Consider the following 25245-nt stretch of genomic DNA (forward strand, 5'->3'; position numbering starts at 1 on the left):
GATCTGTACGGGTTTCTTCGTGATGTATTCGCTGTTTCTCCGTCGGAAAATGCGCGGATTTTGTTCCGATGCGCAGAATTATTTAAAAACGTTGTGTATAAAAATAAACCAGGAAATGTTAAAAAACCTCGAATTTTGTGTTTAGATTTTGGGTCCATTGATATTCACGAATTTGCCATCGACCACCATAAACGAAAACGGCGCAGGATTGCCGGAAAATTAAAATACGCTTTATTTTATAGACACATATATTTCTTAAAAAACAGTTTTTGCGCCAATCTTCGCGCCAACTTTCTTTTGTTTCTCTTTTCCTTTCGTCCGCTGCGGCGCGTCCGGAGTTGTGCCGTCCTCAACACTCCCGGGAACTGTGCCGAGATCCTTACGCGAAGTTTCCACGGCACGCTCTTCAACGCTGTTCTCTCTCGGCTTCTTCGTCCTTTTCTTCTTCTTCTGCTTGCTGAACAGCGCAAACGGGCCGAGGTTGTCCGATTGCACAGTTTTTCCGATTGCGCCGGAAACGCCGCTGTTCTTTAGGACGTCTGCAGCCGAGACGGCAGCCTCGTGACATCTTTGCCACTCTTCGTCGCTGGAAGAGCTGCGAGCGAAAAAGAAATCCCAAAGCGTTTAATATTGGGCATCTTCTGCCATGCAGGAATACATAGAATACATGAAGGAATACATAGAATAATCAAGATGGAAGGGGCTACTAAGGGTCCTATAGTCCAACCCACTTCCTGCCATGCAGAAATACATAGAAGAGACCCATCATACATGACGCCTTGGTGCCATTTCTTACCTAGAGTGGGACTGCTGCCGCCATTTTTTCTGCGCAGAGGATGGCGAAGGTTTCAGCTCGCCGACGTCCCCCGGAACAGATGAAGAGAAGAGACGAAACCCTATGGAGAAGGAGACCGTCGTTAGCGTCAAAATGGATGCTACCAACCATAAATTACGGAAGACGCGTGTGGCTTACCGTCCTCTTCCGCGTCCGATTCCTCGCCACCGTTCTGCATGGTTTGCGGCGGACGCTCCCAAACATCGATGGACCTTTTTAAAGGAGAGAATGCCGTTACTATTTGCAATTAATTAAGTAGATAGATACACACTTAGCGGGGATTTCTCACCGCTAAAGAAATACGTATCGACCTGTCCAAGATGGCCGCCAGTTTTTTCGCCACGTGCGCGCGGAATCCGGCGGTCGTCTGGAACGCGTTCCCGTCGTCTTCGTGAAGTTTGGCCGCTCCTCTGCCGAAGGAGAGAAGGAAAAGGTCGGACTCTATGGCCCTCAGTAGTCCCTTCAACCTTTATTGTTCTATGTATTCCTGTATGTATTCTATGTATTCCTGCATGGCATTAAAAACATTACAGTACCTCAGACTCGGTTCCTCAGATGGCAGCGAACTCTTTGCGGGGACTCCTGCCAAAAAGAAACCAAAATTAAATTTTAGTCACGTTTAATTTGTGAATAAAATCTCATTTATTCTCTGTGTGGAATTCTGGGATTTGTATTATGTTTGGTTCCCCTCTCTGACAAGCCAGGCTTTGATTAGAATCAATATAAACTACAAATCCTATCATGCTACAGACTGGCGCCATGACAGTCATTGAAAGAAATGGTTTGGACTTCTACTCCCATGATCCTTTGCCGTAGGCCGCAATGGCCGAGGCGTCTGGGAATCATAGTGCCTTAACAGGCATTTCCCTCAATTTACCGATTGTAGGGTTCCAGGCAGCTTCGCGCATGCGCTGTAGAGCCTCCGCGTCTTCTTCGCTGCTGCTGTCGCTTAGGCGCGGCTTTTTGTTTTTCGCCGGCGCCGCCATTTTCCAAACCGCTTCTCGGCCTCCGCCGCAAAGGTGCCTGGGAGTAGAAGTCCAAACAAGTCCTCAGTTCGCCTCCAGTTAGTCCCTCAACGGAAGTTTTGAACTACAACCCCCAATACACTTTGTGTCTGTCTGAGTCACAATCCTCTGAGTCTGCGCGGACCGCCGCCGTTGAGAAGCATCTTCCGCGCCGCCGCCATTTTGTTCCAGCTTTTCGGCCTCCGCCGCAAAGGAGCCTGGGAATCGAAGTCCAAACTAGGCCTCCTCTCGCTTCCAATGAGTCCCTGAGCGGTAATTTGGGACTACAACCCTGACTATCGTTTGTCTACGTTAGAGTCATAATCCATTCATTCCCTGCTTTGCGCAGATCGTGACGTCGCTGAGAGGCTTCTTCCTCGCGGCCGCCATTAAGAAAAACCGCTCGCGCAAGGCACGTTGGGACTTGAAGTCCAAACAAGGCCGTCTTTCGCATATACCAAGTGCTTTACTGTGAACATTTGACTACAACTCCCTCAAGAGCCAGTTAAGGAAGGATGTTCTAAACCGGGAGTAGGTGAGAGGGACTCTGGGAAATGTAGTACTTTTTTTATAAAAACAAGAAAATTAAAAGAAATATCATTATTTTTACCTCAAGAGTCAAAGAAATATGACTTATATGAAAAAATATAGCTCCCAGAATGCCTAGGAATTGTAGTTTATAGCTTTATGCCTTTAAATACTGCGGATTTAACGCGGTTTGACACAAATTTAAATGGATGCCTTGAACTCTTGGGATTTGTAGTTCAGTGGAGGCCACTGACGGAAAAGGGCTAAACATTACCTCACAAAAACTACAAATCCCATGATTCCATAGCACTAAACAATGGTTTAATATTAATTCTGAGGTAAATTAGGGTAGAAACTTTTATCTCAAGCGTTTTTGTTTCCGCACGGAATCATTTCGAAGAGCACTATATGAGCATCACATATAAGGGACCTCCGTTCACTTTCCGGTTCTGGACCGGAAGTGAAGTAAATAATGAGTTAATTGTATCGAGGAAGAGCTGAGGAAGAAGAGGAGGAAGCAGCTGAGCTTGAAAGAGGCCGACTTTGAGGAAAAGGCCATCTCTATATCTCTCTCTCCTCTACTTCCTGGTGAGAGCGGAAGTTGAAGGTGCCTACTTCCGGTTGTGTGTATTTGGGGGGGTGAAGTGTGAGGGGAGCCTCATTTGAAGAGGATTCTGTGTGTGTATATATCTGTATATCTATCTATCTATCTGTATGTGTGTATATATATATATATATATATAGAATATAGAAACATTAACTATAGCTTTAAAAGTTAAAAATACTATAAATGGTTCTGCGTCTGTTCTGTATTTATATATATATATATATATACACACACACACACAGAGAACTATTATAATATTACTATAGTATTATTATATATTATTATTTATTATAATAATGTATTACAATATCCTTTTATATATTATTTAAATATATATATAATAATATGTAACAATATGCTTTTATATATTTAATATTATGTATATATATATATATATATATATTATAAAAGCATGTAATATATTACAATATATAATTACTATAAGATAATGATATATAGTAACATGTAATAATTATAATATATAATATTATAATATGTTGCAATAATATATATATATTTGTATGTACAGCGCTGTGTAAATTTACTGCACTTTATAAATAAAGGTTAATAATAATAATTATATATATATATATATATATAAAGAGCCACAACCATTTACTGTAGTTTTAATTTTTCAACCCATAGTAAATGTTTGTCTATTCTCTATGTTTTATGTGTGTGTCTATACAGAATAGATGAAGAACCATTTCCTGTATTTTTATACATTTATATAATATATCATAATGTCGTAACATATTGTAATATAATAAATATAAAAATATATAATATATAAGAAATAATATAAATATATATAATGAGTAATCTAATAATATTATAATATAAATAATATATGATATTATATTTTTATTTTTATTTATATTGTTATATAATATTTGTGTACACACACATATATAATAATTATTATGTTTATATTATTTAATTTAATTTTATATTATGGTATCTATATATAATATTATATATTGTTATTTTTATGTTTTTTGTATTATGATATATATTATTATATATAATATATATAGATAATATCACTATAATATAAAATATAAAATAATACAAATAATATAAAAATATATAATATATTAATATGAGTGTGTGTGTGTGTATATATATACACAAATAATATATAATATAACAATAATATAAAAATAATAATATATAATATTATATATAGATAATATAAATATAAAATAAAATAAATAGAAGGTTTCCAGTTTCCTTTATAAATAGCTTAATATCTCGTCTCTGTTGCCGAGTGCAAAAGATGCGCTCCTTGGGGAGAACCCTTCTTCTCTCTTGCAATAAATGATGCAACCGGCTGCAAAAAAAAGAAAAGGAGGCCTTTCTCTTGAAATCAATTTGCAATTAAGGAGGGAATAAATATAATTAAAACCATTTCTTTTCTGAAGACGGTTCTGTCGTGTTGCTACAAAAAATTAGAGGATTTGGCTTCAAATCGATCCAGGTAAGTCTGGGAACTGATTCTGATCAATAATCAATTGATTTAAACAAATTGATAATCAATATGGGATAAATATCTGTCTGTGCAACTGTTTTAAGCGCTGTTGTTGCTCCGTATCTGACATAAATCCTGGGATGTGTAGTTTAATAATAATAATAATAATAATAATAATAAAATATATAATATAAATGCTATAAATATATAAGATATAATAATATAAATACTAAAATAATATATATTATATAATAATATAAATATTATAATCATACATATAATATATATTATCTACATTATTATTATTATAATATTATATTATATTTTAATATAATATTATAAATTATAGTATTTATATTATTTATATTAATATAATTATTTGTATTGTTACATGTAATTTTTTGTTAATATAAATATAAGAAATATAAGTAAATAATATAAATAGATTTAATTTTTATTATTATATATTATACATATACAAATTATTTTATTTAATTATAATATATATTGTTATATTTATATTTTTAAATAGTACACTATTTATATTATGTTATATTTATTAGAATATTTACTAATATTATTTCATATTATATATTATATATTATTACTTTATATTATTTATTATAATTATAATAGTATATAATATTATATAGTATATCATATATTAATATTATATTATTGTATATTATTATATTTATAGTATTCATATTATTATATAGTATATTTTATTTTATTAAAATTATTAATATTATGTTGTTATATTATTATATATTATTGTATTATTATATTTTATATATTATTTTATAATATATATATTATTTATATTACGTATATAATATATAATTTATATTATTATATGTTATGTAATATATAATAATATAAATACTATAAAATATATTATAATTTATAGTAATACAAATGCCATTATAATAATATAATAGATTATTATCATTATTATTGTTATTATTATTATTATTATTATTATTATTATATTAAACATTATATATTACTATATTTATATTATCTTGCAAAATGGATGCCTGCCACGATTTTGAGAGAAAATGCGGAGGGGAAAACTGCCAAATTAACTCACTCTCTCTCTCTCTCGCTCTCTCTTTTGGTCGCAAGCCCTCGATTGTCCGGTGTCCGGCATCCGATTCAAATCCAGAGATGGCCAGCAAAGGTCCGGCGGCATCGGCGGCGTCCGCAGAGAGCTCTAGCGCCGGCGGGACGAGCGGCAACAGCGGTGGCGGAAACGGAGAAGGTCCAAGCCAGGACAGCACCTTCGAGTGTAACATCTGCCTGGATACGGCCAAAGATGCGGTCATCAGCCTCTGCGGACACCTCTTCTGGTCAGTGGTTCAGGGTTATGGGAAGAGGACACCTAAGGGTCATCCACTCCGGCCGCCTTCGGACGTTCAAGAATGCACTCCCTGGAGATGTCCACATAGCGGTCAAGGGGCCCTAATTTGTAGGTGGGACACCTAAGGGTCATCCAGACCAGCCCCCTTCGGACATTCAGTAATACACTCCACAGAGATGACCACTTGACGGTCAAGAAGCCCAGCTGTTAATGGTCAAGCAGTCAACGACACATATATAGATATACATTTTAATTATTCTTTTCTTTATTTATTGAGATATGAGCTAAAAAGCTCCATTTTGTTTAGCTGTTTAAAAAGAGGAAAGCCATCTCTGTCTTGCTGCTGTGCATTAGGCAAATACGATTATTATTATTATTAATTATTATTATCATTATTAATATTGTATTTTATTATGTTATTACACATTATTACGCATTCAAACCATCTTTGTAATGTGATCCATCTATCTATCTATCTATCTATATAAATATACTTATATGTATTTCTTTCTATTTTTCTTCCTCGCTTTGCGGAAATCCGGACAGCTGGCCTTGTTTACATCAGGTAAGTTCGAATTTAATTTAAATTTAATTACCCCACAATGACCATGAGCAATCCCTAAATTATTCCAGTTTTCCTCTGCGGAAAATTCTCAAAATGGTGGCAAAATAATAATAAAATAATAATAATAATAAATATTATATACTGTTAATTAATATTATATTATATTACAAATAATAATATAACATTATTAATAAATAATATTAAAAATAAAATAAAATTTATTAAAACTATAATAACATTGCGTATTATATTATAAATAATAATAGTTATAAATAATAGGTTATTATAAATAATATTATTTTATTAATAATATTATAAATAATAATACATTATTAATAACATTTTATACATTATTAATAACATTTATAAATAATATTTTATTATTTATAATATTTTATTATTTATTATATATTATATATATTTATTATATATTGTATATATTATATTTATAATAATAATATTAATTAACATTATTATATAAATATAATATTATATAATATATAATAATATATTATTCACAAATGTTATATTATACATATTAATAAATATTATATTATAAATAATACTATATTATTAATAAATAACATTATAATATAAATATTATTTTATTAACAAAACTATTATAACATAAGTAATATATTATTAATCAATAATATAATATAAATAATAATAACATTATTATATGAATGTTATTATTATATTCTAAATAAATAACATTATTTTTAAAATAATATTACATTATTAATAAATAATTTTATTATAAATTATATATTAATAAATAACATGATTATATTATTATATATTATTAAACTATTATAATATTATAAATAATATATTATTAATAAATAACATTATTATATATTAAGAATAATAATATTGTTACCAATATTGTATTATAAAAATATATTATTAATAAAATATATTATATATTTATTATTAATAATAATAACATTGCCGCCATTTGAGAGGTATTTGGGGGAAGTTTTCGTACATTTGGGGGTCTTCCTCCAGTGAAATTTAGCTCAAAAATCGCGTCAAAATCAAGCTGGTATCGTTTTGGCGGAGGGCTTTGGGGGTCCCTAAAACCGGCGCCAAAAAATCAGAGGCTATCCCTTAAATATTCGCCACCGCCTCGGATCCCATTTTGGGAGACAAGCGGGACTTAATAAATGCGTCCCTCTCAAAATGGCATCACATCCATCATCATAAAACGTGGCGTGTTTTTATCGTCTTTTCCGCAGTGGCTGGAGACACGGCCGAACCGCCAAGTCTGCCCTGTCTGCAAAGCCGGAATAAGCCGCGACAAAGTCATCCCGCTTTACGGAAGAGGAAGCACCTCGCAGCAAGACCCCAGGTTCAGAAATTTCAAAATTTCAAATTTCGAAATTTCAGATTTGAAATTTTATAAATAAGCTTTTAACGCAAGAAAAAAAATAAAACTGTTTATTTTCCGCAGAGAGAAAACGCCGCCGCGACCGCAAGGCCAGCGACCGGAACCGGAGAACAGAGGGGTGAGTAAATACGTAAAATCCGTGCGGATCCCTGCTGGAGTATAGAACAAAATGGAGTCATTAGTGGGAGTACAAGAAGCGATCGGACGCCACTTCGAAATGAAACATAGAGGAAATGGCCATTTTTAAGATGGCAATACTGCCGCCATTTTGAGAGGGTTCATAGGAACATTTTAGGGTTTTTAAATGTACATATTATAATTAGAATTACTATTATTACTATTATTAAGATTGTAGTGGTTATAATTAGCGAGGAGAATGCTGACGAAACAACTGTGCAAATCCGTGCAACCGCATTCGCCGTCCACCGGGGTGCAATTTAAGAAGCGCCTCGTTAAATCGGGGTTTTGTTAATGTTAATTAATTCTTTGTTTAGGGTTTCCAGGGTTTCGGTTTTGGCGACGGCGGCTTCCAGATGTCGTTCGGAATCGGCGCGTTTCCCTTCGGGATTTTCGCCACGGCGTTCAATGTGAACGATGGCCGGCCGCCGCCGGGTAGGGTTCGATAATTGGTCCGTTTGTTAGTGAATGTCTTCGAGGATGTAAATGTGTGTCTGTGTGTATTAAATAATACATATTTAAAGGATATATATATAGAGAGAGAGATACATAGAGATATAGATTAGATATAGATATAGATATATACATATATAGATATAAAATCTATATCTATATATAAAAATAGATTAGATATAGATATACATGTACATATAGATATAGAATAGATATAGATATAGATTAGATATACATGTACATATAGATATAGATTAGATATAAATATAGGTTAGATATAGATATAGATTAGATATGTATATGTATGTGTGTGTGTGTGTATATATATATATATAATATCTTAAGGGATATTAATATATATAATATATAACTTAAAATATATATAATGTAATATCTTAAAGGATATAAATATAAATATAATATATCTTAAAGGGTGTATATGTGTGTGTATATATATATACACACACACACACACACACACACACACATATATATATAATGTCTTAAATACATATGTGTGTGTGTGTGTGTTTACATATTTATGTGAAGTGTTATAAATATATAATGTATAATATCTTAAATTATACATATCATAATATATAATATTGAAAAGAATATAAATATTCATATATATATATATTATATCTTAAAGGATATAAACACACACACACATATAATATTATATTACAGATTAAAAGATAATTATATAATATACAATATTATATGTGTGTGTGTATATATATATATATATATATATTGTACATATATTAAAGGATATTATATATATATATGTATCTTGAAAATATTCATGTATGTGCCTTAAAGAAAATTAATATTAATATATATAATAAATAATAACTATATATATATCATATATCTTGAAGGTTATAAATATATATAATATGTTAAAAGGATATATATATATATATATATATATATTTAAAATATCTTCATGGAGATATTTTATATTATATATATATATATATATATATATATACATATATATATCCTTTTAACATATTATATATATTTATAACCTTCAAGATATGTTATATGTGTGTATATATATATATATATATAATATCAATATAATATGTCTAAAATATTGGATGAGGTGCAAACGGCCGACATTTTGTTTCGCCATCCCTTCCGCAGCCGTCCCAGGGACCCCTCAATACGTTGACGAACAGTTCCTGTCCCGCCTCTTCCTCTTCGTTGCATTGGTCATCATGTTCTGGCTATTGATCGCTTGACTTCCTGTTCCTCCGCTTCCAATTTCGCGCTGCGTCGCGGTTTTGCATTGTCTCTCGAACTCGGACCTCTCCGTCTTCTTCCCAATGTAAGAGGTGTTGTTACTGATGCCCAAAATGGCGGAAATTAAAGACTTCTTTAACAAAAAAGAAGCGTCCCGCCGTGTTTCGACTGTCCGCAGCATACGGAATTCGGACCCATGGCGAGGAAGCAGTGTTCCAAAATGGCGTCCTTCGCCACTATAAACATGGATGGGAGCGGCGTATGGCTGTTTTTGGGAACGGATGCCATTATCCTCACCGCCCAAAATCCGTAAACAAAATGGTGGTTCGTTTATGAAACCGCGTTGTTAAACCACACCGACGGTCGCAGAAGAAGAAGGTTGATTTGACGAAAGATTTTATATCGGAGGCTGATCATTCAGACTTATTTGCTTTATCTATTTGATTAATCTGTGTTCAAAATGGCCACCGGAAATGTCGCGTCATTTTCGCAGCGTGTACGGTGGTCAATTTTGACGCGGAATTTCGATTTCTCCGTCTCAAATTTTTGCATTTCCTTCATATCCTGTCGTATTTTTCCCCTCTTCGCTCTCAAATCACATATCGCGGCGGATGGAATCGTGCCGGACAAAACTGCGCCACCGCCATTTGATTTGCTAATGGCTTTTTTTCACCGTTTGTGGAAATGTAATTTAGAATAAATTACTTTTTTTATCGTTATCTGCAAGGTTTGTTAATATTAGTTAGTGTTAATAAGGCTAATTAATAAGACTGTATTCAGTTTGTAGTAACAATATTTCAGTCAGGAGTATTACTACTCAGGTAATAAACAAGGAGTGACTTCATGACAGAGGGGGCGTGGTTAGAGAGAGCGCTTTTGGGAAAGGAGAGGAGGGCGTGGTCTCAGTGCTGGCTCCGCCCCTGCGCTCCTCATTGGTCAGAAAGACTGGGGTGAAGCAGAGAGAGCTGCCTCTCAGGTAAGAGGCGGGCATGAGCAGCAAGGTCCTTTTTCGCCCGCCGTAAAGTCCGATGACGTCACTGCAGGGAGGCAATAGAGGGAGGAAAGGGGGCTTGGCTTGGTTGGTGACCGAAAACAATTGGAATGGATGGGGCGTGGCAATGAGAGCGGCCTCAGGTGAGGCAGAGGAGGAAACGTGTCCCTCTCCGCTCTCCGTAGCGTCCTGGTGACGTCACTCCGGGGCCTAGTCGACATGGTGGACCGCGGAGGATTAACGGCAACCGTCGCCGTTTCATTCACTCCTTCAGGTAAAGAACGGCTGGAGCAGAAGGATTGGGACGAGGTTCCAATGAGGGGAGAAGGGACGGAGCGGGGAGTAGGAAAGGGGCATGGCCTGTGGTTGCCAGGCAACGGAGCGGGCTCCGGGGGGCGTGGCTGAGTGCGGCTGGGACAAGCCTCAACTCTGACAACCATTTTTATTTGTTGGACTACATCTCCCAGAAGCTTCTGCTCTCTCTGCCAAGGGAGGTGCATTCTGGGAAATGAAGTCCAAAAGTATATTATTGTTATTTAGCTTTATTATCCAAAATGGTGTCATAATGTGGTTATTCTAGCACAACTCTATGGTCAACTAAGTGGCTGGAGGAGCCGCAAATGCCTAGAAGAGAGTCCTCTCTAGGAATCTGTAGGTCCTCCAGTGCAACTATGGTCAATACGTGCCAGACACTGACCACAGAGTTGCGCTGGAGGAGCTACAAACGCCTAGCGGAGTGTCCTCTCTAGGAATCCCTGGGTCCTCCATTGCAATTTTAAGTGACCCCTCTCTTTCTGGCTTCCTTTCTCGCTTCTAGCGACGGAGGAATGGCACTGTTTGGGGTGTGGCGAGAACGTGGCACCCGGACAGCGGCTCTATCGGACCATGAACGAAGCTTGGCATGCCTCTTGCTTCCGGTAGGTGACACTCCCATCGTCCTCCCTTGCCTCCCTCTCTATGGTTCATGCAAGTTCGGATCACGCCCTGCGCAAACTGCAATCTTATCTCTCCCCCACGGACGCTTCTCTTTTCGCGTGCGAGAGGCGTTCCTCCTTATTTTTTCTCCTCCCTCTGAGAAGAAGGACCGGTTTTTTAGTCACAGAACTGGTTTGACTGGTCTTGGCCTCCCAAAATGGGAGGCTATTTCTCTGCTCCGCCACCGCTGCCACTGCTCAACCTGCTTCCTAAAGAGCCCTTTCAGTACGTCTCTTTTGTCTGTGCAGTCCCTCCGCATTCGCCACGAATGTGGAAAAAGCGCGAATAGCTGAAGTGTCCTCTCTAGGTCCTCCAGAGCAACTCTATGGTCATATCTTCCCATAGAATAACATTGAAGGACCTACAAATGCCTAGGGAAGTGTCCTCTCTAGGAATCTCCAGGTCCTCCAGCGCAATTCTATGGTCATATCTTCCCATAGAATAACATTGAAGGACCTATAGATGCCTTGAGAAGTGTCCTCTCTAGTAATCTCTAGGTCCTCCAGTGCAACTCTATGGTCTAGCTATTCAAAGATGGCCGTCGCGTAACCTCTCAGTCTCCTTCGGTCTCAGCGTACCCGTATTGGGTATATTATTGGTTCACCCCCATTATCGATTGATCAGTTAGTGATTATTGATCGCTTTCCCTTCCAGCTGTTCCGAATGCCAGGACCTCCTCACCAACTGGTATTACGAAAAGGATGGCACGCTCTACTGCCGCAAGGACTACTGGCACAAGTTCGGCGAGTCTTGCCACGGATGTTCTCTCCTGATGACCGGACCTGTCATGGTGAGTAAAGCGCGCTGGGTTTTCGGAAAACCGCCGTCCTCTGTCGCGAATCCGTAAAACTTCTGCGTCTCCTCAGGTGGCCGGCGAATACAAGTACCACCCGGAATGCTTCGCCTGCATGAGCTGCAAGGCCATCATCGAAGACGGCGACACTTACGCCTTGGTGCAGCACGCTTCGCTCTACTGGTAAGATGGACGCCGCCGCCGGTCACGCTTTCGCCATTGCGGGTATCGTATTGTCGCCATGCGCCGTGGCGTCACCTCTGTTTCCTTCTCTTTTCCCACTATTAGCGGGAAATGCCACCGCCAGATGGTCCTCAGGCCGATGACTTACACCCTGACACAGGTCTCCATGGCCGCCGTGGCAGACGGCCGGCGCAGGGGCTTCACTGTCACCGTGGAGAGGGGGCACTCCTCCTACGCCACCAGCGTCCAGGTCAAGGAGTGAGTAACGGCGGCGGACACGTCCGTCAAAATACACGTTACGTATCGGGAGTTACTGCACGGCAAAATGGACACCGAAACTCTACGTTTCTTCACAGCGTCATCCGGGCGGACATCGGCGCCGACGTTCAGAATGCCATCCACCCGGGAGACCACATCCTGGAGATCAACGGGAACCCCGTCCGGACGCTGCGGGTGGGAGAGGTACGCGGTTTCTCCGGCCCGCGTCGCAAAATGGTGTCCGGTCGCAAAATGACGCTCCCTTTTCCCGCTTGTGCAGGTGGAGGACCTGATCCGCGAGGCGACCCAGACGCTGCAGCTCCTCATTGAACACGACCCGGTCTCCCAGCGCCTTGACCGCCTCCAGCTGGATGCCCAGAGGATGACCGGCCGCGCAGAGACCGCCACTGCCGCCGCTGAGACCACCCTGGACCTGAAGGAGGACTTGGAAGGGACGCTGAGGCGGCGCTCCCTCAGGTAAGACCTCAAAATGGCCTCTCTAGGAACACCTCCCTAGGAATCTCTGGGTCCTCTATGGTCGGCGTTCGTTCCTCTGCCGCCATCTTTTTTGCGCCAGGAGGAGCAACAGCATTTCAAAGTCACCGGGGCCCAGTTCGCCAAAGGAGCCGCTCCTCTTGAGCCGCGACATCAGCCGTTCCGAATCCCTGCGCTCCTCGACCAGCGGATCCCAACAGATCTTCCGGCCGTGCGACTTGATCCATGGGGAAGTGCTGGGGAAAGGGTTCTTCGGACAAGCCATCAAGGTGAAGGCACTCAATGGTTATCTGTGTGTTCTATGTATTCCTGCATGGCAGAAGGAGCCATGCAGGAATACATAGAATCCCCACTATTAATATTGTTCTTTCATGTGTGGCATTTTGTCGTCGTCGTTAAATACACAGGTAATCAGTGCAATTAGTGTTTTTTACCTTTGTATGTTTTTAATTGCATTTTTTTACTTTGTCAGCTAATTTTTGTGTTGATTTTTGTTGTGATAAATATTATTATAATATTATTTTATGTATAAAATGCTGTAAATTTGCAGAGCGCTGTATATACCGAATATACAAAACATTGATTAATATTGATCATTTGGAAAGGGGGTAAGTAAATAATAATAATAATAATAATAATAATAATAATAATAATAAATTCCATTTATACTCTCTCTCTCTCTCTCTCTCTCTCTCTCTCTCTCTCTATATATATATATATATATATATAATGTATTTATATATTATATTATATATTATTATATTTAATAAATAATATTTCTCCTTTAGAAAGGTGGTATATAAATAATAATAATATTAATAGATTTTATTTATATACTGTACTGCATTTGTGTGTGTGTGTGTGTGTGTGTGTGTGTATATAAATTTATATTTATATATTATCATATATATTATATTATGTTATAAAATAATATTATACATTATACATTATAACTATTATATATAAATTATTAATATAATATATATAATATATATAAATTATTAATATGTAAAATTATAATTAATATAATTAAAATAAATTAGTAATATAATATTATAATAATTAAATTAAATTAGTAATATATATAATTTATTAATATACTATAAGATTATATATAAAATATTTGTAATTAATTTAATTATACAAATTAAATTATTATAATGTATATTTTATATATAAAATATTAATATACTATACTTACTATATTAATATACTATAATTATATATAATATTATAATTACATTGTTAATATAATATAATATAATATATAATGAATATTTTATATATAAATTATTAATATAGTATAATTATATATAATTGAATTATAATTAAAGCAAATTATTAATACTATATAATATTTTTACATAAATCATTAATATACTATAATTTATATAATAATACAGTTAAATTATAATTATTAATATATATATATATAAATTATTAAGATAATATAATTATGTATAATATAATATTTTATATATGTCATACTATAATAATTATATATAATATAATATAGTTAAATTAAATTATAATTAAATTTAAATTATTAATATATAATAATTTTATATATAAATTATTAATATAATTTTATATATAATTGTTATTATTAATATAATATAATAATATTATATACTGTATTATAAAATATAATATATTGTATATTATTACCCATCTAATTAAAAATAGTAATAATTGTAATCCGCTTTAAGACCATTATTATTGTTGTTATTATTATTATTATTATTATTATACATAAATTGCATTTCACAAAATCTGATGCTAGAAATTCCCTTTTTTGTAGGAAACTCCTCATTATTTATTCATCACTCTGAACCCGCAAGCGATTGGCGCCATCAGAAATAACCATCCACCATTTTGTTTCGCCAGGTGACGCACAAAGCGACGGGGAAGGTGATGGTGATGAAGGAGCTGATCCGCTGCGATGAGGAGACGCAGAAGACCTTCCTGACGGAGGTAAGTGTGGCGTTCCACTGCCACGGCGTTATTTTTACGCCACAAAATTTAAAAACGCGCCTCACGCTGTCGTTAACAATTTAACCAGGTGAAGGTGATGCGCAGCCTGGACCACCCCAACGTCCTCAAATTCATCGGCGTCCTTTACAAAGACAAGAAGCTCAACCTCCTGACCGAATACATCGAAGGCGGGACCTTGAAGGACTTCCTGCGCAATGTGGTATCTACGTTTTTTTAGGGCACGGAAATCGTTAAGCGCCTAAATGGACGAGGGTTTCTTGATAACGAGAATCATCTCTTTTATCACAGGATCCGTTCCCTTGGGAGCAGAAGGTCAGCTTCGCCAAAGGAATCGCGTCGGGAATGGTGAGCTGAAACCATAGAGTTGGAAGTGACTAGAAGGGTCGTACGTTATTATGTGCCCTATTTGCAGATTTGACCCTTGCAGATCAGGTCACTCGACGTTTTTCGTCAATGTGGCCTCTCTAGGAACCTCTGGGTCCTCCAAGCACAGTTCTGCCATAGAGTTGACCATAGAGTTGCGCTGGAGGACAGCTTCCCAACACCGAACCTGACGCGTTTTTATGCGCTTTCCTTCGCAGGCGTACCTCCATTCGATGTGCATCATCCACCGGGACCTGAATTCGCACAACTGCCTCATCAAACTGGTGAGCAGCCATCTTGTCTTTCTTGGTCAACTTTGAGGCCTAGTCCAATTTAGCCTGACTTTGAGGCCTAGGCCCTCGAAAACACTTCCTCTCTTGCCTCTTTATACTCTGTGGTCGTATCAGGGCAGGTTTAGTTGCGCCGGTGGAGCTACAAAGGCCTAGTGGAGTGTCCTCTCTAGGAATCTCTATGTCCTCCAGCGCAACTCTATGGTCAACATCTTCCAGGTTCAACCTTTTGTAACATTTCGGATTTCGGAACCCGTAAAGCGTTCCGCATTCTGGTTTGCGCGTCAGTCTGTGTCCATTTTTATTGTGTATAATAGGACAAGACGGTGGTGGTGGCGGATTTCGGCCTCTCTAGGCTGATCGTGGAGGAGAGGAAGAAGCCCATGCCGGAAAAACCCTTGGCGAAGAAGCGAACCCTGCGCAAGAGCGACCGGAAGAAACGCTACACCGTCGTCGGGAACCCATACTGGATGGCGCCGGAGATGCTGAACGGTAAGGCAGCCCACGTGCGCACTATGTCTTTACCTCTCTAGGAATCCATAGGTCCTCCAGCACAACTCTGTGGTCAGCATCCGACAGACGCTGACCATAGAGTTGCGTTAGAGGAGCTACAAAGGCCTAGTAGAGTGTCCTCTCTAGGAATCTCTAGGTCTTTCAGTGCCACTTTTAAAGTTGACCATAGAGTTGCGCTGGAGGAGCTACAAAGGCCTAGTAGAGTGTCCTCTCTAGGAATCTCTAGGTCTTTCAGTGCCACTTTTACTTAAGGTTGACCATAGAGTTACACTGGAGGAGCTACAAAGGTCTATTAGAGTGTCCTCTCTATTAATCTCTAAGTGTTTCAGTGCCACTTTTAGTTAAGGGTGACCATAGAGTTGCGCTGGAGGAGCTACAAAGGCCTAGTAGAGTGTCTTCTCTAGGAATCTCTAGGTCCTCCAGCACAACTCTATGGTCAACATCTGCCATACATTGATCAAAGAGTTGCGCTGGAGGAGCTACAATAATAATTAATAATAATAATAGTAATAGTAATTTTTATTAATCAATTAACGGGTCTTTTATTTATCAATTAATGAGTCCTTTTTCCCTGTATTTTTCGTCACAGGGCAGAGCTACGACGAAACGGTGGACATCTTTTCCTTCGGGATCGTGCTTTGCGAGGTACGGCGGAGGACAGGTTGCGCAGGGTTGTCGCAAAAATGGCGGGTTTTGCGCAGACATGGATATATATATATATATATATGTGGCAGCTTGATGCGAATTGCACATGACTTAATCTCGTCTCCTTTGTTCCAGATCATCGGACAAGTCTACGCCGATCCGGACTGCCTCCCGCGGACGCTGGACTTCGGCCTCAACGTGAAGCTGTTTTGGGAGAAATTCGTACCCGCTGACTGCCCTCCAGCCTTCTTCCCGCTGGCCGCTGTCTGCTGCCGCCTAGAGCCGGAGAGCAGGTAGCGTTTGCGCATGCCTGTGCGCACAAGGAGATGCGGAATTCGAATCCTGGTCTCCCACAGCCGTTTGAGGCCTAGTGTTCCTTGGTCCAACTTTGAGGCCTAGTCCAGTTTAGCCTGACTTTGAGGCCTAGTTTTTCTTGTTCAAACTTTGAGGCCTAGTTAAATTTGGCCTGACTTTGAGGCCTAGTCTTTGTTGGTCCAACTCTGAGGCCGAGTCTTTCTTGGTCCAACTTTGACGCCTAGTCATTTTGGGCCTGACTCTGAGGCCTAGTCCAATTTCGCCTGACTTTGAGGCCTAGCCTTTCTTGGTGCAACTTTGAGGCCTAGTGATTTCTGGCCTGACTTTGAGGCCTAGTCTTTGTTGGTCCTACTTTCAGGCCTAGTCATTTTTGGTGCAACTTTGAGGCCTAGTCCTCGTTTGACCTGAGACCTAGTCTTCTTGGTCCAACTTTGAGGCCTAGTCTTTCTTGGTCTAACTTTGAGGCCTAGTCTTTCTTGGTCCAACTTTGGGTCCTAGTCATGTTTGGCCTGACTTTGAGGCCTAGTCTTTCTTGGTCCAATTTTGCGGCCTAGTCATTTTTGGCCTGACTTTGAGGCCTAGTCATTTTTGATGCAACTTTGAGGCCTAGTCTTCTTTGACCTGACTTTGAGGCATAGTCTTTCTTGTTCCAACTTTGAGGCCTAGTCATTTCTGGCCTGACTTTGAGGCCTAGTCTTTTTTAGTCCAACTGTGAGACCTAGTCATTTTGGCCTGACTTTGAGGCCTAGTCTTTGTTGGTCCTACTTTGAGGTCTAGTCCTCTTTGGCTTGATTTTTATGGCCTAGTCTTTCTTGGTCCACTTTTTTAATATGCCATAATTAGTTTACCTTGAAATTATGTGCGTTTGCAAAAAGACTATGATTTTTCCTGAGAGGACGCCTCTCTAGGAATCTCTAGGTCCTCCAATGCCACATCTGACAGACGCTGACCATATAGTTGTGCCAAAGGAGCTACAAAAGCCTAGTAGTGTCCTCTCTAGGAATCTCTATGTCTTTCAGTGTGATGTTAGCTTCAAATTGACCATAGAGTTGCGCCGGAGGACCCAGAGATTCCTAGAGAGGACATATTAACTAAATCCGTGACCAACGCGGTGATAATGTTGCACTTCCTCTCCCCATAGGCCGCCATTTTGCAAACTGGAGGACTCTTTTGAAGCCCTTTCCCTCTACATGGGTGAACTGGGAATCCCTCTCCCGTCTGAACTGGAAGAACTGGACCACGACGTCAGCACCCAGTACGGACTGGTCCGCAACAAGGCGCCTGGGAGCTTTTCGTAGATCTCTGCGCACTTTTCATGGACTGTCGCGTGACGCATCGCTGAGGAAGTTAGAACTTCGCAGGGCATTCGGAAAACCACTACTTCTCTCTTCTCCGATCCTGTGGATCCGTGGCGCGACGCTTTGCTACCATTTCGTAATCGCTGTCGCGCTTACGGCAAAACGGCGCTCTAAAGGACTTGGTATAAACCGCCGGAGAGGACCAAAATGGTTGCGGCGGCAGAACATTTCAACCAAGAAACCATGTCGCGGCTTCGTCCGGGCGGACCTTCCGTTGAGTATTTGGCGCCGGAAACCGCCGCCGCGGTTTCGAATAGGGAGCCATGTTTTTTAAGAGGGGTAGTTTGTAATCATCTCTATGGTAAATTGTTACTACGTTTTCGCAGCACTACAACTATCACTACGTCGTTTCCCCCCCAAAAAAAACCGAGACATGGACGGGAACTCCGTAACTTAAAAACGCGGTGGCACAGTCCATGTCCTCTCTAGGGATCTCTAGGTCCTCCAGTGCGACTCTATGGTCGACTTAGCTACGCCTTACTCTTCGCTACCTCTGTCCTCCATTTCAGCGTCCCCTTTTCCTACGTAAAAAACGCAACGAACACCACGTGCGTTAGCGAAGCCTCCGTTTCCGAGGGACGCGATCTCGCTGTTCCTTAAAAGCAGGACGACGGACAGCGATGAATTAACGTTTTTAATAAAAAAGCAATAAAAAACGTCTACAAAAATTGGCTCGGCAAGTGTTTCTGTGTTTGATGTGGTTTTGACGCAGGGCGTGATAGAGACAGGATGCAGACATTTAAAAGCATATATATATATATATATATATATATAATCCCTTTACTTGGGATTCCCAGAATGCTTTAGCCTCCCCCAGGGCCATGGTCATGTGGTTCGTGGGGGCTGATGGGAAATGTAGTCCCAATATGTGGTCCCTTTGCAATGCAGCCATGGCTCCAATGGCCACAAGAGAGCAGCGTTGTATCAGGGATGTGCTTTATCACTAGCCACCAGTCTATGGGGACTTTCCCATTGGCTCCCCATCCCTGAGGGGGCGTGGCCTCCACCCCTTGGCCTGGACCTCCCTCCTCTCCCATTGGTTGCCTGTTCCCAAGGGGCGTGGCCTCCTTCCCAAGTGAACGAAGAAGCTCTTCCACTCTGTTCCTCCATACTCCATTGAGGCCAATGCTGCTAGAAAGACTGACAGCTGGACAGAGGAGGAGGAAATAATTAATATTAATATCAAAAAAATAAATTATATAATTTATGTAATTTTATTAAATATTATCATAAATTATTAAATAAAATAGTATTTCATAATAATAGATAAAAATCTTAAATATTAAATAAAATATTAATAGTATTTTATAATAATAAAAATAATAAATATTAAATAATAATAATAATAATAATAATTTTAATAATAGGATTTATTTATATACCGCCCAATCATTGGAAATCCAAGCGGTTTACAACAGAGGGGATAATAGACAGTTCCCTGCCCTCAGGCTTACAATCTAAAAGACACGACACAAAAGAAGAAGGGAATGGTGGGGGTGGAGGGCATCAAGTTCAGCAGTTATTCTCTCCCTCTGAGGCCTGGACCAAGGCAGATGGACCGGAGGGAGGGCTTGTCTTCTTCCAGGCAGGCCTGGTGGAACTAGCCTGCCTCTCTCTTCCTCACGATGGTGGATGAAGGGAGGGATTGTCTTCTTCCAGGCAGGCCTGGTGGAGCTAGTATTTTATAATAATAAATAAATATTAAATATTAAATAAAAATATTAATAGCATTTTTGGCATTTTTTTGCAGCTCGCATTTAATATTCTTTGTATTTTTACTGATGAAGATTGCCTTGAAATATTTATTTAGAAATAATAAATATCAATATAATATTTTATATTTCTTATGTAATTTAATGTAATAAATATGACAATAAATAAAATAATTAATATTAGATATTACATAAAAATATTGAATAGTATATATAGCATAAACAATATTTTTGCAAATATTAAAAATTAACACATATTGAATAACATATAATATTAAATATAAAAAATTAGTCAGTTAAATAAAAGAATTAACAGTATAATAATTAACATATTAAATGCAAGCTTCAGAACTATTCTTCAAATGCAAAAATACTATTTATTATTTTTATATAATATTTACTATTTTATTTGTTTTTATATTTAATATTATATTTAATATTAATTTAAATTATTAATATTTAATATTTGCAAAAGCTACATAGGATTATTCAGGTAAAAAATGCCAAAAATTATAAAATATATTATTTTTATTTAATATTTATATTAATTATATTTTATTTAATATTTGCTATTTTATTTATTTTTATATTTAATTTGATAAATTATAATAAATTAGAAAATATTATAAAATATTTATTATTTCTAAAAATTATTAATTCAATTTCAAAAGCTATTTTTATTTTATTTTATGTAACATTTATTGTTTATTTTATTCATATATTTTTTACTATTAAATTATATAAGATATAATAAAAGCTGCACTGGATTATTCTTCAGGAAAAATGCAAAAACATTACTATTAATTATTTTTATTTAATATTTACTATTTTAATTATTTTTATACATGTTATATTAAATTATAACGTAAATCATAAAATATTATAATATTTAATATTTCTAAAAATAATTAATTCAAATCTTCAAAAACTATTTTTTATTTTATGTAATATTTATTATTTTTATTATTTTATATTCTCATATTTTATTCATATATTTACTATATTAAATTATATATTAGATATAATAAAAGCTGCACTGGATTATTCTTCAGGAAAAATGCAAAAAACATTACTATTAATTATTTTTATTTAATATTTACTATATTATTTATTTTTATATTTAATATTATATTAAATTTTATAATAAATTATAAAATATATTAATATATAACATATTTTATATATTTAAAATATAAATAAAATAATAATGTAAATAAAGATTTTAAATAATAAAAAATAAAATTATAAAATTATCTTACTTCCAATTCGTGTGATTAAAGTACCAAAATTTGTCTTAAATAACAATAAAATTGTAAAATAAATGTAAGCAAAAATATAAAAATGTAATATGAAATATGAAAATATAAATAAAAATATAAGTAAAAATAGCGTATTTTATATATTTAAAATATAAATAAAAATAAAAATTTAAATAAAGTTTTAAATAATAAAATATAAAATCTCAATTCTTCCAATTGGTGCAATTAAATTACCAACATTCATCTTAAATAAAAGTAAAATAGTCTCTGAGCCCACGCATTCCGCAGGTCATACTCTTGATGTCGTCTTCTGTACCGAACAGGCATATCTGTGGACAGAAATAAGTATCTCCGCATTATCATGGACGGATCATTTCCTGGTTAAGGTTGGACTGAAGACTACTATTCCTCCCTCTAGGGGTGGAGGACCAATTAGAATGGTCCGCCCTCAAGAAGCCCTCGGGGGTTCTATGGTTGGCAGTGCCGGCGACTCTGTTGAAGTTCTGGTTAATTTGTGGAATAACAACATCACCAAAGCTATAGACATGATCGCTCCCAAGTGTCCTTTCCAACCCGCCAAAAACCGTAACCCTTGGTACACTGAAGAGCTTAAACAAATGAAGCGGGTTGAACCACGACTAGAGAAGCGTTGGCTGAAATCTCAACTCATATCTGATAAGATACTTCACTGGACTTTTCTTAGGTCCTATCAAGTGGTGATACATGCAGCCAAGAAATCTTTCTACACTGCATCTATCGCATCTGTGAAATCTTGTCCAGCTGAGCTGTTCAGGATGGTAAAGAGTTTAACACAACTGCCTCTCACCCAGAACCCTCTATTAGAGTCAGCCATAGCTTACTGTGACGCTTTTAATGATTATTTCACAGATAAAATCTCTCGGATAAGAGCTGATTTGGATGCCAACTTTAAGTCAGAAGCAATGAGAGAGGCATTACTGTTAGACTGGATCAATTTGAGTCGGTAAGTACTGAGGAGGTGGACAAGCTCCTTAGTAGTCTGAAAAAAACGACTTGCCCTCTTGACCCTTGCCCATCCTGGCTGGCTGTCCAGGGGGGTGATATAGTCAAGCTGATGCTGAAAAATATAATCAGTGCATCCTTCAGCGAGGGTACCCTGCCTTCTTGTCTTAAGGAGGCAGTGGTCAGACCACTCTTTAAAAAGCCCTCCCTGGACCCTCTGGATAGAAATAACTATAGGCCAGTCTCGTTGTTGACATTCTTGAGCAAGGTGATCGAGAGGGCGGTCGCCAATCAACTACAGGCAGTCTTGGACGAAGCCGATTATCTGGACCCATTTCAAACCGGATTCAGGGCGGGATACGGAGTTGAGACGGCCTTGGTCGCCTTAGTCGATGATCTCTGTCTGGGCATCGACAGGGGAAGTGTGACCCTGCTGGTGCTCTTAGACCTCTCAGCGGCCTTCGATACCATGGACCATGGTATCCTTCTGGAACGCCTGAGAGAGTTGGGCATCAGAGGCACTGTTCTACAGTGGTTCCAGTCCTACCTCTCAGGCAGATTCCAGATGGTGGCACTAGGAGACAGTTGCTCTTCTAAAAGAGTGCTAAAATTTGGTGTCCCCCAGGGCGCCATATTGTCTCCTATGCTGTTTAACATGAAGCCACTGGGAGAAATCATCCGGAGACATGGGGCAGGATATTATCAGTATGCTGATGACACCCAAATATATTTCTCTATGTCTCTGACTGATGCAGTGACTAAGGATGGCATCTTTCCTCTGAATGCCTGTCTTGGGGCGGTAATGGACTGGATGAGGGAAAACCGACTCAAGCTGAATCCAGGTAAGACGGAGATATTCGTTATAGGAAACCCAGCCCCAGGTGTGGAATTATGTCAGCCAGTTCTGGATGGGGTCACACTTCCCCTGAAAGACTCTGTCCGCAGCTTGGGGGTGCTCCTTGTCTTGTCGCTTCAGCTGACAGCTCAGGTGGATGCAACGGTCAGGAGCACTTGTTATCAGCTTCGGCTGATACGCCAGCTGCGCCCCTTCCTTGAGTACATGCACTGGTCACCTCTCGGTTGGACTTCTGTAATGTGCTCCACATGGGGCTACCCTTGTGACAAGTTCAGAAATTTCAACTTGTACAAAATGTGGCAGCCAGGTTAATTACAGGTATTCGTCGTACCGATCACATAACACCGGTTTTGAAATCCCTTCACTGGCTGCCAATTAGTTTCTGGGCAAGGTACAAGGTGTTGGTGATTACCTTTAAAGCCCTACATGGCTTGGGTCCAGAATACTTAAGGGATCGCCTTCTTCCATACTGTCCGTCCCGCACTCCAAGGTCCTTGGGGAAGAATCTACTTCAGCCAATAAAATCTAGGCTAACTTCAGTCACCCAGAGGGCCTTTTCCATTGCAGCTCCGAAGCTACGGAATGACCTGCCGAAGGAGATCCGCGACATTTCTACTCTTACAGCCTTTAAGAAGGCTCTTGATGGATCTCTTCCGGCAGGCCTTCCATACCTAGTTCCACTCCCCATTTAGTGTGACTTACGTCACTCTGTCCACCAATTTTCTCTTAAATTTAATTAGAATAATTAAATTAAAATTAATTAAAATAAAATCCTTGCCTCAAGAAGCCCTCCCTCCATCCTGTCATCATCAGACCTGGGAGGGAGTGAAAAAGAGAGGCCCGATTTCCATCAGGCCTAACTGTGAATGTACTCACTTCGCTCTCTTTAATTTTATTGTATTTTATTTATTTATTGTATTTTATTTTATACTCTTTATTTTTATTGTTGTAACCCGTCCGGATTCCTTGTGATTGGGCGGGCTATAAATAAATTATTATTATTATTATTATTATTATTATTATTATTAAAATTATAAAATAAATGTAAATAAAAATATATCTTTATTTACACTTATTTTATAATTTTATTAATTAAGATAAATTTTGGTAATTTAATGACAGGAATTATAAAATAAATGTAAATAAAAATATAAAAATATCAAAATATTAAATATCAAAATATAAATATAAATCAATATATAAATAATAAAAAATAAAATTATCTAATGAAGGTATTAGATAATTTTATTTTTTATTATTTACATTTTAATTTATTTAATAAATGTAAACAAAAATATCCAGCTAAGATTGATCCAGGCAAGAAGGGATGGGGATACCTTCTTGCAAATTCTGAGGTAAACCTCTTTCAGTTATATAACTTTTACCTCAGGATTAGCTAAAAAAGGGGAAGATACACACTGAAAGAAGGAGATGCCTTCTTGTAAATTCTGAGGCAAATCTCTTTCAATTATAAATTTTTTACCTCAGGTTTACCTAAAAAAGAAGGTACAAATTGAAAGAAGGAGATACCTTCTTGTAAATCCTGAGGAAAACGTATATCAATTATACATTTTTTTACCTCAGAATTTCCTAAAAAGATAACACATTGAAAG

The 25245-nt window shown here is 37.4% G+C and overlaps 3 protein-coding genes across 9 annotated transcripts; 2 read left to right on the forward strand and 1 right to left on the reverse strand.

Annotated features, from left to right (window-relative positions):
* Positions 1-208: 208 nt before the first annotated feature.
* LOC149308550 (protein CUSTOS-like) lies at positions 209-2100 on the reverse strand. Its single transcript, XM_089535966.1, has 6 exons — positions 1713-2100; positions 1372-1417; positions 1147-1245; positions 974-1047; positions 797-896; positions 209-595 (listed from the first exon to the last, which is right to left on the reverse strand). Exons 1-6 carry the CDS (start codon positions 1819-1821, stop codon positions 256-258), a joined length of 768 nt encoding a protein of 255 aa, XP_089392092.1. The 5' UTR covers positions 1822-2100; the 3' UTR covers positions 209-255.
* Positions 2101-2160: 60 nt separating this feature from the next.
* On the forward strand, positions 2161-10369 carry LOC149308551 (E3 ubiquitin-protein ligase RNF185-like). 4 transcript variants are annotated; one of them, XM_089535976.1, is made up of 7 exons: positions 2161-2374; positions 5574-5797; positions 6355-6373; positions 7615-7727; positions 7830-7884; positions 8261-8378; positions 9552-10369. In XM_089535976.1, the coding sequence occupies exons 2-7, from the start codon at positions 5616-5618 to the stop codon at positions 9647-9649; spliced, it is 585 nt and encodes a 194-aa protein (XP_089392102.1). In that variant the 5' UTR covers positions 2161-2374; positions 5574-5615; the 3' UTR covers positions 9650-10369. The 4 variants fall into 4 exon arrangements, with proteins under 4 accessions (XP_089392102.1, XP_089392101.1, XP_089392100.1 ...); XM_089535975.1 differs by lacking the exon at positions 2161-2374 and adding an exon at positions 2547-2974; XM_089535974.1 differs by lacking the exon at positions 2161-2374 and adding an exon at positions 2548-2955.
* Positions 10370-10611: 242 nt separating this feature from the next.
* Positions 10612-19491, forward strand: LIMK2 (LIM domain kinase 2). 4 transcript variants are annotated; one of them, XM_089535988.1, is made up of 16 exons: positions 10613-10915; positions 11459-11558; positions 12271-12406; positions 12483-12592; positions 12698-12850; positions 12949-13054; positions 13131-13327; positions 13428-13614; positions 15233-15319; positions 15408-15539; positions 15629-15685; positions 15922-15987; positions 16311-16485; positions 17096-17151; positions 17287-17444; positions 18608-19491. In XM_089535988.1, the coding sequence occupies exons 1-16, from the start codon at positions 10861-10863 to the stop codon at positions 18762-18764; spliced, it is 1932 nt and encodes a 643-aa protein (XP_089392114.1). In that variant the 5' UTR covers positions 10613-10860; the 3' UTR covers positions 18765-19491. The 4 variants fall into 4 exon arrangements, with proteins under 4 accessions (XP_089392113.1, XP_089392114.1, XP_089392116.1 ...); XM_089535987.1 differs by having other exon boundaries at positions 10612-10915; positions 12698-13054; XM_089535990.1 differs by lacking the exons at positions 10613-10915; positions 11459-11558 and adding an exon at positions 11724-11841.
* The last annotated feature ends 5754 nt before the right edge of the window (positions 19492-25245 follow it).

The sequence above is a fragment of the Sceloporus occidentalis genome, unplaced genomic scaffold (assembly GCF_023333645.1).
Source record: "Sceloporus occidentalis isolate IW3139 unplaced genomic scaffold, rSceOcc1.0.p SCAF_8, whole genome shotgun sequence".
Classification (NCBI taxonomy): Eukaryota; Metazoa; Chordata; class Lepidosauria; order Squamata; family Phrynosomatidae; genus Sceloporus; species Sceloporus occidentalis.